The sequence below is a fragment of the Caenorhabditis briggsae genome (genome assembly GCF_000004555.2).
Source record: "Caenorhabditis briggsae complete genome, chrII, whole genome shotgun sequence".
Lineage (NCBI taxonomy): Eukaryota > Metazoa > Nematoda > Chromadorea > Rhabditida > Rhabditidae > Caenorhabditis > Caenorhabditis briggsae.
Window position 1 is genome coordinate 5937045 of NC_013486.2, and position 16648 is coordinate 5953692.

A 16648-nucleotide genomic window follows, 5' to 3' on the forward strand; every position below is an offset into this window, starting at 1 on the left:
AGTGAAAACTATTCTGAAAAATCCAAGATTGAACAGAAGTTTTTTGGAAAAAAAAATGACCGGAAAAATAGAAAGGCCCCTTTAATTGAAGTGCCCCTGTAATAGAAGGGCCCTCCGGAGGTACGTTAGAACAATAGAAGTGCCGGCCCTTCTAATACAGGTTGTATGGTAAAAATAGGGAATAAACTTGCAATTCTGGGTACAAAAAATCTTATCTTTTCTATGTCTCAATGTTCCCATAATTCAGCTAAGCCGTTCCCAAAAGGCTTACATTCCCCCAACTTTCTCATAATAAGTGTCCCCTTTCAACACATTTTGCCTCAATTGTGTTTAATACCCATAGTAATAATAAGTGTTCTTGACGTTTGCCACTTTTGCGGCATGCAAAAAAAACGACCGAAAAAAAAGAGTATGACCTTACGCCCCGTAGTCAACTGCTGCTTCTTCTCCGTCCATTCAAGATATCTGCCGTTTTTCTTGGTTTTTACACAAAAAAAGTAATCGAAATGTGCGGCGCTTCTCCTTCTTCTTCCCAATTTGCCGTTTTGTTCTCGAAATATGTTTCCATTTAACAAGAAATCGAGAAAACCAATTTCTTACCGTGTGGAACAGAGAACATTGGGTGTTGAAAGAAAGAGAAAGAAGCCTTGGTTACAGTTTCGGATTCTGGAGAATAAGTGACGCAACAGAAGGTGTTGCTTTCCCAGAAATCTCAGCTGACCAGATGATCGTTAAGAAAGTCTCAACAGCCTCATCCAGATAACGATGCCAAACAACTTTCCCTTTGATCCGACTGTTTGTACGGCAATCCTAGCTTTATCACAGATTTCTGTACATTGTCTCCTTCCTGACTAAAAAACTGTAATACAGTTTTCAGTTTTTTTAGGTTATACCAGCAAGCTGGTGCGCCTTCGGCGCGATTCAATCTAGTTTTTTATTGGTTCGTAGCTTCGCTCTTCACTTTTTCTAAAAGGGTCACGCAAATCTATATTTATTTTTCGAGTTTTTCCAAAGTTGAAAGACGGACACGGGGACGGACAGACGTCTCTAGAGTTATATATATATATAAGGAAGATAATGCAAACCTGTAATAGAAGGGTACTGTCAATATTGAGCTAGTTTAACTAGGTTCCCGTAAAAGATATCGAAAATCTGTCAACTAACAAAATACTTCTGACATCATGACAAACAATTTATCAGTTGACAACTTTTCGATATCTTTCAGAGGAACCTAGATAAATTGGCTCAAAGTTTAGAGGGCCCTTTTATTACAGGTTTCCTTGTTTCCACACCAACAAAATCAACCACAGTCTATCGTGTATTCACGCCTCTTCCCTCCTATTTAATGTCAGAATTTCAAGTGCTTTTTCACTTATTCAGACTTCCTCTCTTTATTTTTTTCACAGTTTTTTGTTTTTGTAGAACTGTTTCTCAAAATCTGGCAAAACATGAAACCAATTTTGAACTGCAATTGCCTGTGGGAATCGCAGAATTTCTAAAAATCTGTTTATCTTCTTCGTTCGCTATCAGATCAGTAACATTTACTCTCTTTTCGGTTTCACCTATTCGTCAAATCAAGCTTCGGTGGCTAACAAGTGATAATTGATGTGATTGGAAGTTAGAGCGAGAAAGAGAGAAATCGGTTTTCCCTTTTTACAACTTTGTTTCTTTTTCCTCGATGTGTTGATTGAAGGAGTGTGACGTGGAAAGAAGCATCTGAAAAAGATAGGTTCCCGAGTACTTCTCCGACAGGAACGTCGCCACCCCTTTTTTTCAAGTTCTTCTACACTTTTTTATTCTTCATACACTGTAAACAATCACTGAGTGTTTTTAAGAAAACTATCCAATTTCAATACCTTCTCTCAATCCTCATCTATTTTCCGTATTTTTTCTAATTTATTTATCATAACTTCAATTGAAACTACCTCGGCTACTGTAAGTATTCACTCTAAAAGAAGAAATAACTTCTAACTTTGAGTTTGATTTCGGTTTCTGTCTAAGATATGAAAAAATTTTCAATTAATAAAATTTTGGTGATATTATGACAAACATTTTATCAGTTGACACATTTTTGATAACTTGCATAGGAATTGAAATAATTGAGCTCAAAGTTCGAGTAGAGTGTTTACAGCATATTGTTTTATTCATATTTTTGGGCTCAATCATCTCATTTTTGTAGAAGATATCAAGAAGCTGTTGACTGATAAAATATTGGGGAAATCATGAAAAATATTTTACTAGTTGACAAATTTTTGATAACTTGCCCAGGAATTGAAATAAGTGAGCTAGAAGTGCAAGAAGAGGGCGACCGCGTTTTGGGGATATTTGAAACCTCTAAACTGACAAAACGCTTGCTTTGATTAAAGGAAGGTACTACAATGAACAAATAATTTTTGACACCTTCTGTGAAAAACGAGAAAATTAGGTCTGAAATTGATGGTATAAGGGTCTACAGTAGATTCATGTAATCTAGAAAAGATGGAAATTCTTTGAATTTTTAGATTTCACGGAAATTGAATTTTAAAAAGATGCCGCTGATTTCAATTCAGCCTTTTTCAGTTTTAGATACAATCATCCTTCAGAATATAACTAGAATCTTTTGTTTCCGTGTATCACTTTTCCAACTAACTTCCTTCTCTGTGGTCAGCTTTTTTATCGCTTCCAAATTGAAGATTTTCGAGAATCACTCTTTTATAAATGTCAGTATTTCTTCTTCTTCTTCTTCCCTTTTGTTTGCGTTCATTTTTCACCAAGAAACCCTATTACACCATTACTCTTCCGTGTCCTTTTATGCCCGTTTCTTCTTCGTATTGTCAACGACATCATCAGCAGCAGAAACCCTCACCAAACAGTAGTTTTGTGGTTTCCTGATTAGGTTTTTTTTTCTCTTTTTGACGGATTATTGACCGTGACCAATTTGTCGAGAGAATGAGATTGGAAAGGAAGAGAGAAAGGCAATTTTTTATGGCAAACAGTTCAGGCGCGCGCGTCAATTTAGATCACTTCTGATGATGATCTGATTATCACAAGTATTCCAAGTATTTAGTTTTAGGTAGTAAGTTTTTTGATAAAGAATGTGGAAATTTGCAAAACTTATAACTAAAAGATCAAAGTTCGGATTACTCATGAATCCATATGGTACTTAAAGAGGTTACCGGAACATTGGGTTGTTCAGAATTCAAGTGGGTTTTGAACTACCGGTAAGACTATTTTTGATTTTTGGAAAAATAGTTTTGACTTATTTTTTTGAAAGTCTAGTTTGCTGTAATTGAGCTGAAAGTTTTTCTAGTAATAAGGAAAACAAATTTCTAGCTAGGACGCTCATTCGTAATTATGTAGAAAACAGAAAAATTAGTATTGCCTTAAAACAGGATGGCGCACAATTACCCGAAGTAATAGAAACGGGTATATCTTCAGACATAAGTGTCTTGGATGCACGAAAATCAGTAGAAATATAATTTTATGTCTGATTCAAAGCTTCTGCAATTTTGAAAGCGATTCCTGAAGTATAAGTATTGTTATGATTGTCCAAAGACAAACGGCGTAATGTGATTTCTTGGTATGAAGCAGTTTTGACAAGTGATAACTCAGCTCAAAATTGATCAAATAATTTGAAACTTGACCAGTTTTTGGATGGAATATTTGAGTTTTTGGACTCTAAATTTGAGTGCAATACAATGCTCTATTCATTCTTTATGCAACCTTGTGTAATTACCGTAAACACTATAATACAATGCCAGCCAAACCATCAAATTCGAAGCCATTTATCTGGGTTCCTATGAAAGATATCAAGAAGTGGTTAACTGATAAAATGTTAATGATATTATGATAAACGTTTTGTCAGTTGTCTATTTTTTGATATCATTTACAGAATATGAGACATACGGGCTCAAAGTTGATGGCTTGAGTGGCGTTCTATTAGAGTTTTTATTGTATTGCGATTTTTCTTGTACCCTGCAGGAATCCCAACTCGATTTTTTGCAATCAACCATTTTGAAACCATGACCACCATACAACGGCTAAAATCATTCTTTGACCGTTTTTCAAAACCACCTTTACTATTCTTCATTTTCTGATATCAATTGTAACCCTAGCCGTAAAAGTGTTCTTTCGCCCTTTCATTTACGACTCTTACAACTTGTAAGAACCACCTAGGAGCAATTAAACCCAATTAAAATAAACCCAAAAACCTCCCAGAAACTTTAATTCAATCTTTGGTTTATTCATTCCATTCTTCACTTTTTCTACTTTGATGTGCTTTGATCTACATAGTCTCATCGCATTTTTTGCACGTCTTCTGGAAAACGAAATTTGACGGCATCGTCGTCTGCAGGAGGAGAGACACCTCTTGAAATGTTGCCAAACGACGGCGGCACGGACACTTGATGATAAAAGTAGAATGCGACACCGATTCAATTGTCGGAAACGGTTGCCGTGTCTTTTCAATACCTTCCGACGACTTCTTACTATTCTCGCTGCTTTCAGACAGAGGAGTTCAAGACAATGCGCAATCGGTTGGTTCACGGTTCATTTGAGACGAATTGTGTTAGAATAGGGACATCACCGGACACTGACTTGTGACTGATCTTTTCACTGCTTCATCAGATGCTTCCTTTTTGCTTTCTTTTCCAATTTGTAAATATTCAGAATACCTTTACCTCTCGCTTGCCGTTCCTTTTCCCTCGTTACATAGCCGATTTTTGATCGTCTTCCAAAGTTTTTACTTGCCTTTTTTGTCTTTTCCTCCTTTTCCGCCTGTAACCCATTGACATTGAATTCGAAACCAATTGACGCCTTGCCCTCCCTCGTCTCAACTTCTCTCGCAATTTGAATAATAGGTGTGAATCGGCACAATTAGACTAAAGATATTCAGAGAATGTGGTGGTGGACAAAACCGTTGCTGGCGACCACGGTATGCAGCCTTCTTCTATTATTATGGATGCCATCGGGTTGTGGTGAGTCATGAAGAGATTCTGAAGACATTAAAAGACGTTTTGGATTTTCAGAAGCTGACGATGATAATCCTGTAACTTCACGGTTTCACTGTTTGAAAAATGGATGTTGTGACCATCACGAGTGGTGCAGATTTTGGGCGTCAGTAGGAGAATGCAAGGTAGGAATGGGGTACTGTAGTTTAGCGCTAAAATAATGAAAAGCGTCATGGGTCCATCTGGAACATATGTTTTTTTTTCCGATGTACAGTGTCAGTCAATAAGATTTACAAAAATGTACTCTTAAGTTGATTTTCATTCATTTTGACCATTTCCAGGAGTCTGGAGCTCTGTTGTCAAGTTTTAGATCATTTTGAAATTTTTGGAGTGTGTAAAACCGACCTAGATTGAAAACTTTGCATTCACAGAATTCTTTGAAAATTCCTAGTTTTTAGATACTTACCGATTTCTGAAAGATACATGTTTTTCACATTTTCAGTACCAAAACAGGCAAAAAGGGGTATCTTCTAGTAATCGGCAAATATCTGAAAAACTAGGAATTTTCGAAAAATTCTGTGAAGTCAACGTTTTCAATCTAGGTCTGTTTGACACTCTCCAAAAATTTCAAAATGATTGGAAACTTGAAAGTTGAGCTCCAAGCTCCTGAAAAAATACGTTTTTGTGTATCGTAATGCCCGGTACTGTAATTTGTGAACGAGGTCAATTTCTCACCTCATAGTATGAGAAGCATTTTAAGCCGAATTTCTAAAGAATTTTTCCATTAACAAAAAATCGAATTTCAGACCAATGCGGATTGGATGGTTGACAAATGTCAGCTTGCCTGCAACACGTGCACAAGAAAGAACGTCATCCGACCAACACCAAGACCTTCAAACCGTCCGAGAAGGCCACCACCACGTAAACTTGCAGCTCCCCCCACGTCTGAATCCCTTTGAATAAAGGAAAGTTTAAATTTCAGACGAGAGCTCCAGTTGTTACAACCACACCAGCTCGCCGAGCTCCACCACAATCCCGTCCACCACCAGTAACTCGCCGACCAACATTTACAGCTACCGCCATTCCCAGGTTAGTTTCCGCTCGTTTTTTCTTGTTACACGCACACGCACGACATCATCATGGCATATCTCTTTCATGCTTTTCCACTGAGCAGTTGTATGCTCATTGTCTTTCTCTCGTGTTCGCTTCTATTTTTTTGGCCCAAGTGTCTGCGAGAAGTACAAATAAAAACTGGTTAGGAAACGAGAAAAAAAAGGGAATAGAAAATTTTAAAAGAATGATACCTTTCCTTTTTGGGTCCTTTCTAACGCTTATTGTAGAGCCAGCAGCACCCACTTCACCTATCCTTTTACAAACCGCACGTCCTCCGATCCGGGTTGCTAGTTCATTTGGTGGATCGAGAGGGAGGAAAGTGACGAGAAAGTTCTTTTTCTTTTTCAATAGTACAAGAACTATTGCTTTGACTACTACTACTCCAATACCTACAACTCCCTCGACGACTACCACAACCACAACTCTTCTACTACAACTACAACCACTACGACGACTCCAATTCCAACAACAACGACTACAACTACAACTACCCCAGCTCCAACGACTACATCTTCTACTACAACTACAACCACAACGACCACAACCCCTGCACCCCAATTTATTCCGTCTTTCTCTGACGGCGCTTCTGATGACGCTTCCGGTCCTTTCCTTGCTTTTGAAGGCACCACTGTAAACTTTGAGACTACGTGAGTCTTTGTTAAGCATTTCAGTTTCTTTCTGTTCAAAATTTTTACGTTTACTCATCAACCGAATTTATTTTTTAATTCCCACAACACTGTTCCAGAAGACTTCCTGTTACACGTCGTCCGTTCATGAATCGCCGGCCACCTCCACCTCGTCAACGACCAAATATCATCCGACCAACGATCCGTCCAACTCCTCGTGTGTTCACAGTAACAACCCCAATTCCAACGTTTGCGTTTGTTCCTGACATAGCTCCAGTGACACGATTCTTTGTTCAAAGACCAGCAGTTACAAGAAGACCTCCAGTGTTTTTCACTACCAGACGGACATTCCCACCACCTCCACCACCAACCACGACGACTACAACAACGACGACTCAAGCACCAGCAACGACTCATTTTACCAGGGAATTCACGTATGATCTTTTGTTGATTTTGATCTATTAGTTGGGATTTTCATGGATTAGGTTTTTTTTGGGAAACGGTGTTAGAATTGACCACCAACTTATCAACACGGATCTTAAGTTGACTAAAAGATAACAGTAACCCATTTTCAGACAACCACCAACTACTAGATCCTTCATTAACACTGCTTCGAATGCAAGATGTCGGGAAATCATCAATGATCCCATCGTGGCAGCAGAGGACATGTGGAGAGAACGTCTCTCGGTTTCTACCGAAGGTATATCAATTACATTTGTCTTCTTGTTAATATGATCAGTGTTTCAGACAATTCCCGTCGTCAAACAGTTGATCTAGATCAAGTGATTCGTTCCAACACTGCCAATGCATGCACCCCTAGGCTTGATGAAGCTGATTGTGAAGCCAACATGTGTTACAATGCCCTCTACCGTACTCTTGATGGAACTTGTAACAATATGAAGGGAGAACCTTTGAGAGGAGCTTCATACCGCCCATATACCAGACTGCTTCCGACTATTTATGATAATGAAGTTTCCGAACCAGTTGGTAAGCTCATACAAGAATCTTCCATACAAATAACAACAAATAATTATATTCTCAGGATCTCTGTTCACAGATGCTCGTCCCTCTCCTCGAGAGATTACTCGCAAGCTCACATCTTCTCAAGCTTCGGTCGAGTCCCCAGACTACAATGCTCTTATCATGCAATTCGGACAGTTCATCTCTCACGATATGGCTAAAACCACTCTTGTTCCATCATCAAAGTGTAATGTCTGTCAAAACATCACTAGTCGTTGTATGGCTGTCCCAATCACTTTTGATGATGCCAATGCAAAGTGAGTAACCTAGAATTGAATTATTTACCGAAAAACCTGTAATAGAAGGGCCCCCTCATTGTCGATTATGAACTATTTTTCTTGGTTCTTGACCAAGATATCAAAAATGTGTCAACTGATAAAATGTTTGTGATATTATGATGAACAATTTATCAGTTGACAACTTTTTAATGTTTGACAGGAACCGAGAAAAACTGGCTCAAAGTTAGTTAAAAATTTAGTACCATTCTATTACAGGTTTACGGTAAACTCAACAATGAAATTTTCAGCTTCCGTCAAGCTCAATGCATCCGTGTCTCTCGATCCTCTCCAATCTGTGGATCAGGAAATTTGAAGCCACGTCAACAACTGAATGAGAATACTGGATACATTGATGCTTCTCCAATCTACGGATCCTCTGTCCATGATTCTAAAAAGTTTAGAGATGGAACATCTGGCTTCTTGAAACTTCCAATGTTCAACGGAAATGCTTGTTAGTTACTTTTCGAGATTACAGTATTACCTAATTACTTTTTCAGTCCTTCCATTCGATCAAAACAAGTGTAGAAACCGTGCTCAATGCTCAGTAATCTTCACAGCAGGAGACAGTCGTGTCAATCTGTTCGTCGGTCTTTCGGCATGGCATACCATATTCACAAAAGAGCACAACCGACTTGTCACCACATTCAAGCGACTAAATCCACACTGGGATGGAGAACGTCTCTATCAAGAAGCAAGAAAAGTAGTTGGAGCTCAAGTTCAAGCAATCGTTTATCGGGAGTGGCTTCCAAAAGTGCTCGGAGCATCGTTTGCTACAGTAGTCGGAGATTATAGAGGATATGATTCTGACGTGGATTCAACTGTTGCAAATGAATTCACTTCTGCTGCATTCCGTTTTGGACATGGAATGATTCAAGAGTTCTATCAACGACTTGACACTTCTTTCCGTAATATTTCATTCGGAGCACTTGCATTCCAAAAGGGAACACTTCATTCGGATGTTCTAGTCAACGAGGGAGGAGTCGATCCATTGATCAGAGGAATGTTCTCACAAAATGTGAAGAGGCCGCAGAGAGTAACAACTACAGTAACCGAAAACATGTTCGGATCCACCGATCTGTCCACAATCAACATTCAACGAGGAAGAGATCATGGACACCCAGCATACGTCAAATATAGAGAGTTGTGTGGAATGGGATCTGCCTTCAATTTCGAACATTTATCTCGAGAAATTTTGAATACAGGAACAAGGAACAAATTGCAAGAAATCTATGGATCAGTGGATAAGATTGATTTGTGGGTGGGTGCATTGCTGGAAGATCCGATCATTAGAGGATTGGTCGGACCAACTGTCGCCTGTATTATTGGTCCTCAATTTAAGAGAACAAGAGATGGAGACAGGTAATTCATATACAACTGAGCCACAGAAAACATGTTTGATCTTCAGATTCTACTACGAGAACCCAGGAATCTTCTCTCGTCGTCAACTGGTGGAAATTCGTAAGAGCTCGTTGAGCAGAATCATTTGTGATAACACAAACACAATTTCTGTAAGCAATCTTTCTGTGTTGGAGATTCCAAAAATCATCCAATCCATTTTCAGACAATTCCACGAGAAGCGTTCCGAGTAGGGCATATGGTACCATGTAGTCAGATTCCATCAATGGACCTCAATCAGTGGCGCGACTTTTAAATGACAATATTTTTTCAAACTTTTGTTTTATTTTCACATTCCTTTTGTCACGAAAAGCGGGGTATGAGCTCAAAGCTCACTTCTTGAAACTCTCAAATAATTACTAGGTCTTCATTTTCTTCCATTCTCTGAAATATTTTTATAGTTCGGAATAAAAAGTTTATGATAAAAAGTTCATGATTTTCAACAAGGACCCGTTTTGATAAAACACCAGGATGGAAAAAAATTAGAAAGGGATTACTGTAAATTAGAGTTCAAATCTTTGGAGGGGAATGAATTAACAAAAGTGTCCAGATTACTCTGTTGCGTCAGAGGTGGAGATTGTGATTGCTTCCCAACGATCCTCACGTAGTTTATTGGAACCAATCCGATTCGAGTTCCATCGGCAGCACTGAAACCAAACTTTAAAAAAATTTATCCTATAAAGTTTATCCTACCTCGCCAAAAGCCATCCTCTCACTCTTGGTTGTTCTTCTTTTGGTGCTACTCTCAATGTCTCGCCATTCATAAAACTCAGCTCTTGATCATTGGATGCTTGGAAATCGAACAGCGCCTGAGCTGTGTAGTGTGCTGCTGATCCAGTTGCCCATTTTCTTTTTTCTTCTGCTGCCTGAACCATCTGACTGACACATTTGTAGATGAGCCATGGACCTCCAATAGCTACAACCCAGAATAGAGCGGCTGGCCAGTTAACAGTCGCTGGTGTTCTTGTCGATCCAAGAACATCGGTGGTTGAAAAAAAATTCAGATTGATACTGTGTTTTTTTCGTATGGTGATATTTTTGGAATATTATGTAAACGTGCTCGAACGCTAAGATACGAAGTTAGCAAAAAAAATGACTCAAAAAATGGCTGAAATGGCTCAAAAAACTTTGACGTCTTCTGAAAATCTTAAATCGCAATTTTCTAAAATTTTTATATTGTCGACATTCTTTTCCATGTAATTTCCAACATTTTGGTATCCATATCGCCCTTGTTTGGAGAATTTCGAATTCAGTATTCAGAAGAAAAAAATCAGAATCTCACTAAACTAGGAATCTCACTAAATCTCAAAATCTCACTAAGTCTCACTAAATGTCAGAAATCAGTTGAATAAGAAAGTTAACGACATACAAAAAATTTCAGACAAAGCGTTTTGAGAGATTCGGAATATATCAAAATTTCTAATTTCACTAAACTGGGCCAATTACTGAATTCTGAAAACGCATCTTTCAGAAATACTTGTGTCGCCAACTCTCGTTACATGTAATTTTCAACATTTTGATACCCATATCGCCCTAGTTTGAAGAACTTCATATTCAGAATTCTGAAGACGCCAATATTCAGAATCTCTTCACACAAGGTCACGGGGTTGCAACAGGGTACATGCATTCAAATTTTTCTCAGTGCTCTTGGGCGCGTTGCGCTGCGCAACGCGGCTGAATTTCGGCTTGGAATTTGGAATTTCCAATTCAAAAAATGATGGTTTGGCACGGTGCCAAGTCTTTGAACTCGAGGTGTGCGACAAAGCGCGTTTTTTTGAGGTTGCCGCCAGCAATTCCGTGCTAGGTCGATGTGGGTATTAGAATGTCGGGAATTACACAAAAAAGAGAGTTAACGACATGAAATTTTTATAAATGCGCGTTTTCAAAATTCGGATGACGTTGAAGTTTTCGAAAACTTCACCAGTTCAATTTAAAGCCTTGGCGTTAAAACCGATGCTAATATGACTGTAGTATTACATGACTTGCGTTTGAGCGCATTTTGTTCGTAATATACACCGTGCATTTTTCTGTCTTACCATAAAGCTGTGAAGATCCCCAAGCCATTTCCGCTACACTGGCATAGTTAGCAGGTTTCAACTTGAGCATAACCAAAAGCCATCTCCAAAACTTATAAACCCATCGGAAAAGTGCGAGAGAAACAACAACTGATGATAGCTGAATAAAAATTCAATAAAAAAATTAACATCTTCTAACTTTAAAAAAAAATATAATACCTGCGTTTTCAGTCTCCCAAACTGTTCAACAACTCCAATAACTGCTCGAAAAGAGCTGTAGACTGCGTTGTGCGTAGAGTTGAGCATATTTGCCACCGAAGAAACTGCATTTACAACTGATTCAATCGATTGAAATGCTCCACGAGATTGCTCCTCGGCGAGGCGAGCAAAATTACTTTCAGCGGGTTGACCGTATCCCATGTGATTGAATCCACCGTATCCACCATAACCCATTCCACCGTACATACCACTGGTTCCGTACCTAATGAGCAAGTTCGTTGAGGTTTTCTAGAATAAGATAAAGCAAAAAAAACTCACATTCCGGATCCAGGGAATCCATTCATTCCATATCCACCGTAGCCAAAGCCAGAGTTCATCATTGGGTTTGCCAACTGCTGACTCTAAAATTATTGATTTTGAATTATAAATCACATGAAAAGAAATATTTACATCAATAGGTCTTGGAGGAAGCGGAGGTGGTTGATTTGTTGGTGGTACAGACATTTTTTTCTGAAATTTTTGAAATCTAAGTTTATCAAATAAACCTGTATTAGAAGGGTTCCTGTAATAGAAGGGCATCCATCAAAACGCGTTTTTGAAATTGAAAAATTCTGTATGTTTTCAGTGGAAATTCCTTCTGGAAATTTCCCAATTTGACAGAAATTTGTTGGAAACACTTTTTTAATCAGAATATTGCTAAAATCTCAGTGTAATGGATAGATTTTCATCAATTTTGAACGAGAATTCACCGGATTCTTCGATGAAAAATTTTGAAAAAAAATGACCAGAAAAATAGAAGGACTTGCTCTTCTAATACAGGTTTTACGGTATCTCATTAGAAATGTAGTTGAAAGGAATTGAATGGCAGAGACATTCATCAGTTATCACACTGCAGACTACAATCAATGTCCGCATTGGTTGATAAGGTCAAGGCTACATTGTAGTCTTCGCAATAGGCGCTTGTGGCGCATTCGGTGAAATTAAAGTAATTCAGGTTTTTTTTGCAATTTTATTCGGATCAAAATGGTAAAAATGCAAACCCGACTCGGGGAAGATCGGAAGAGAAGGGAGAAGGAACGATCAAGAATAAAATACATAAATTATTTAGAGACGAAAAAAGGTGAAACACATTCTTATCATCGATTGCAGTGTTGACTTATCGAGCACCTCCACGTCCGCCTCGGTTTCCGCCACCACCACCACGGTGTCCTCCACGACCGCCTCGACCGCCACCACGTCCTCGGGATTGCTCCCGTTGTTGCTGGCGACGGACTTCATTGACTTCTGTTTTGACGAGATCAACCACCTGTAAAGAATGGGAAACGTCATGTTGACTCCCAGAAGAAAAGGTACCTACCGTTTCTGGAATTCTGAGATACTTGATAGTAGAACCACGAACGTAGGCTTCTGACATTTTGAAAAATTTGTCTCCGTCCTGAAAAATTTTTTGTCAAAATATTTTTTGATAAAATGTCATTCAAGCTTCGCCACTGAATAGTGTTATATTTGAAAACAAACCTTGGATGTGAAAATGACATCAACGAGGTGAATGTTCATCCATGCATCGCAAGCCTTCAAATGTCCATTGTAGGTTTCTCCATTTTTCAGCTCTACGAGCATCGGATGATTTTGAGCGGTCTTCAGAAGTGAAAGAGGCAGCTGAAAAATATAACTAGGTTGAAATGTTCAACAAAAAAGAACAACTAACCACCATGATGAATTTTTGATTGCTATTTCGGTATCAATAGTGAATGTTTGTGATTCTTGATAAGGATTTCTGAAAAGGAAATCGATAATGAGTGAGAAGTCCGAAGGCGTTGATTCGAAAAAAAAATTATTCGTCCGCTCGGAGCCGGTAGTATTTACGATAAACAACGCGCGCATGCGTAATGACGGAGTGTCGTTGCCAGTGCTAGCATTCAAAAAGAAGCCTTTTTCTATCGATTTTCGTACAATTTATGAGAAAAAGAAGGAGGGCATTTAGATGAATCTCTAAAATCTATTAAGATTTTTTTTAACGAAATCGATATTTTACAGGTGATATGCCCAACGATAGTTCAGAGCCACCAACGTGCTTCAGCTGTACATTGCAATTGACGGAAACTATACATGTTAAATGTAATGAGTGTCCAGTCAGCGTCTGTATGCTTGTGAGTAGTATTTGTACTTTGAAAATTTGCTGAATAAATAACTCGTTACAGTGCTTCCAATGTGGCGCCGAATCTTCACCACATAAGCGAGGACACAACTATGAGCTCGTGAAACCATACGAAGATGGTGATGGAATGACTTGGACCCATCAAGACGAATTCGAGTTGCTGAAAGCTGCTCATAAGTTTAAAATGGGCAACTGGGGAGAGATTGCCGAGAGCATTGGCCGCGGGCGGAGAGACGGGCAACATTGCAAGGACTACTTTGAAAAACACTTTGTACGCGGATGGATCGGGCAGTATTCAATTAAAAAAGCACATTGGGAAAAGACAAAGTATGAAATGAGCATCAATCAAACACTGGACAGTGTACTACAGAAGAGCTGTTTGGAATCCACTGAAAGAATGTTGCTGATAGCTGACGCTTATCGGGATTCCGGAGAAAATCTCGACGTTCACGATGCTAAACTCGGAGCCAAAGTTCAACAGATTTTGGAAAAGTATATCCAAAAGTGAGTTTCATTATAGTTTTTTAATTTTTTCCATTGAAACTGTGATTTACAGATGCATCGACAACGAAATAGAAATCAAATATGAACGCCCTCAAGCTCTCAAGGGTCAATATCACACCGTGTTGGAGGTAGATCCACTGGATCCGGACGATAAAAAATCTCGTAAATCGGTGACACTGGAAGTGAAGATGGAAGTAGGATCAGACGTTAGCGATAACGAGGAGACACCCGAGCCATCAAGTAGCACTCGTCGTAATGGGCCGCCAAGCCCGAAAAAGAAGAAGACCACACGAGTCATTAGAGAATCTAGTACCGACTCAGAGGTGAGTTTTCTATAATGTTTATATTAGCATTCCCTTCTATATTTTAGAAAACACCCTCCGATAATGAACGACTAGAACGCGACACAGAGGACGAAGATCAGGCTGCTAGTGAATTCGAAACTTGTCCAGAATTTTCGGAGGATGAGCAAGATAAGAAGCCGAAGAAAGGAGCAGCTACACCAAGTACCCGACGAAGAAAGAGGAAGAGGCTCATGATGTCGAAAAAGGAACGACGACTGAGCGAGTTCCGCAAGAAAATGAACCGAGAGCAAAATATGGTTGAAAACAAGCTGAAAATGGCAACTCTGCGTGGAATCTGTTCCTCCGACGAAGTCAAGCTGTTGAGACAAGATTTCCCTCGATTGATTCATGAGAATGGTGTTTCCAAGTCAGATCGTCCGAAAATAAGACAAAGCACGGAGCTCAATTTACTTGGATACAATATTGAGCGAGAAGAGTTTGAAACCGAGTGGTTCAATGAAGCAGAACAACTCATCAGCCGACTTACGATTTCCGCTGCACCGCCACAGGTTGATGAGAGATTGGATTGGGAGAACGATATCAAGTTTGCTCGCCTGAGACACTACATCCGGCTGCTTGGAATTCGGAAAGCAAAAAGAAACACTGTTCTCGAACATGACAAAATCAACGAATTTATCCGTTGGTACAAAGAAGCATGTCTTCTGTCGAAGAATAAATCCATGTCAGAGATGATGGATTCACGCACTGAAAAGGAAAAACTCTTGGCTATGACCCAACAATTCTTGAAGAGAGATGAGTATCAGGCTCTACGAGCAATTCTCGAAAAAATCGACGCGATGACTGAACGAATTGAAGTTCTTCAAGACTTGCAAAGAAACGGTACGTTTTCCTAGTCCTATCGAAATAGAATTTAAAAAAAAAATTAATTCCAGGTGAAACGTCACTCCGAAACGCTCCTGTTGAACGGAAAACAAAAAAGAAAATGAGAAAAATCGACTGTGAACACCAGAAAAAGATCCATATGGAATGGAACAAGTTCAAGAAATGGCACACCGACGGCTGGAAGTGATATCACACTTTCCATTGTTTAAAATGTATTTTTATAGCATCTCTACCTCTTTACCCATTCACTCCATCTACCCACTTTCACTTTCATATATATTTATCCGATTCTCTTTCCAAGTATTCTGTACAATTATCCCCCGTATTGAAATTCAATTCTAAAATAACTAATGTATCGTTTTAACTTATTCAGAATCCGTTCTTCTTCTCCTTCATATTGAAAGAACAATTCGTTACCTTTCCCTTCCCCCTCTCTCTCGTTCGGGACAAAATTGAGTCACAAGGAAAAAAGAAGAAAAAACCAAAAAATATTCCGAAATTGTTTGCTGCTCTCTATTCGGATGAGACGCAGAGACAGTACATTACAGTCTCCGTTTCTCCCGCAAGGACACTCGGAAGAGATGCCTATCGGCCAGTGTCTTACCTCTATTTCGCCCCCAATTTTCGTTTTTCGTTTCCTCTTCTTACAACAACTTTTTTGATACTTCTCTTTCCGTTGTTTTCGAGGACATCAATCTTAAATGCGCGCTCTAGCTAAAAATAGGAAAAAAAAAATAGAAGAAAGGAGGAGTCAGCTGAAATTGATGAGGGAATAGATTGTAATCGGGGGGAGGGACAGTAACTGGTTAATTAAGTTGTTTTCTGGAAATTTCTTAGTTGTCATTAAAACTTCTGAAGGGAACAATGACTTCACCTGATATTATTGGCACCTGTGTTGCTGACTTTTTCGGTTTGTTCGGAATTTTCGGATTAGTTGTTATTTTGTACAAGAAAATAGGAGCTGTGGCCGTGGCCGAAGGTTCCAAAACGACAACTTCCGTAACCTAATAATATTTTTGGATTTTAAGAATATATTTCGTGCGTTTTCAGTCAATTGTGGCGATTCAGTTGTTCAATTCGAAGCTTTCGCGTCGAGACCAAACGATAACTTTACAGTAGAATTACGGGCGTCTCATGAAAGCGCATATAGACGGCGTTCCAAAAACAACGCCGTAAATTAAACTGCCGAGAGTCACAAAAATTGT

General features: G+C 39.0%; 4 protein-coding genes across 4 annotated transcripts; 2 read left to right on the forward strand and 2 right to left on the reverse strand.

The window, feature by feature from the left end:
• Nucleotides 1–4876: 4876 nt before the first annotated feature.
• Nucleotides 4877–9616, forward strand: CBG13113 (the record flags this gene model as incomplete). Its single annotated transcript, XM_045242128.1, has 12 exons — nucleotides 4877–4955; nucleotides 5007–5113; nucleotides 5735–5871; nucleotides 5916–6671; nucleotides 6787–7101; nucleotides 7243–7367; nucleotides 7415–7654; nucleotides 7710–7944; nucleotides 8214–8416; nucleotides 8463–9324; nucleotides 9371–9473; nucleotides 9527–9616. The coding sequence occupies 12 exons, from the start codon at nucleotides 4877–4879 to the stop codon at nucleotides 9614–9616; spliced, it is 3252 nt and encodes a 1083-aa protein (XP_045095065.1).
• Nucleotides 9617–9853: 237 nt separating this feature from the next.
• Cbr-prx-13 lies at nucleotides 9854–12098 on the reverse strand (the record flags this gene model as incomplete). Its single annotated transcript, XM_045242129.1, has 6 exons — nucleotides 9854–10007; nucleotides 10054–10315; nucleotides 11397–11535; nucleotides 11595–11856; nucleotides 11913–11995; nucleotides 12045–12098. 6 exons carry the CDS (start codon nucleotides 12096–12098, stop codon nucleotides 9854–9856), a joined length of 954 nt encoding a protein of 317 aa, XP_045095066.1.
• A 652-nt stretch (nucleotides 12099–12750) lies between these two features.
• On the reverse strand, nucleotides 12751–13308 carry Cbr-lsm-4 (the record flags this gene model as incomplete). The annotated part of the gene is made up of 4 exons (XM_002646684.1): nucleotides 12751–12900; nucleotides 12952–13029; nucleotides 13113–13253; nucleotides 13303–13308. The coding sequence occupies 4 exons, from the start codon at nucleotides 13306–13308 to the stop codon at nucleotides 12751–12753; spliced, it is 375 nt and encodes a 124-aa protein (XP_002646730.1).
• Nucleotides 13309–13636: 328 nt separating this feature from the next.
• Cbr-ada-2 lies at nucleotides 13637–15630 on the forward strand (the record flags this gene model as incomplete). The annotated part of the gene is made up of 5 exons (XM_045242130.1): nucleotides 13637–13744; nucleotides 13796–14256; nucleotides 14309–14579; nucleotides 14627–15440; nucleotides 15494–15630. 5 exons carry the CDS (start codon nucleotides 13637–13639, stop codon nucleotides 15628–15630), a joined length of 1791 nt encoding a protein of 596 aa, XP_045095067.1.
• Between the last annotated feature and the right edge of the window lie 1018 nt (nucleotides 15631–16648).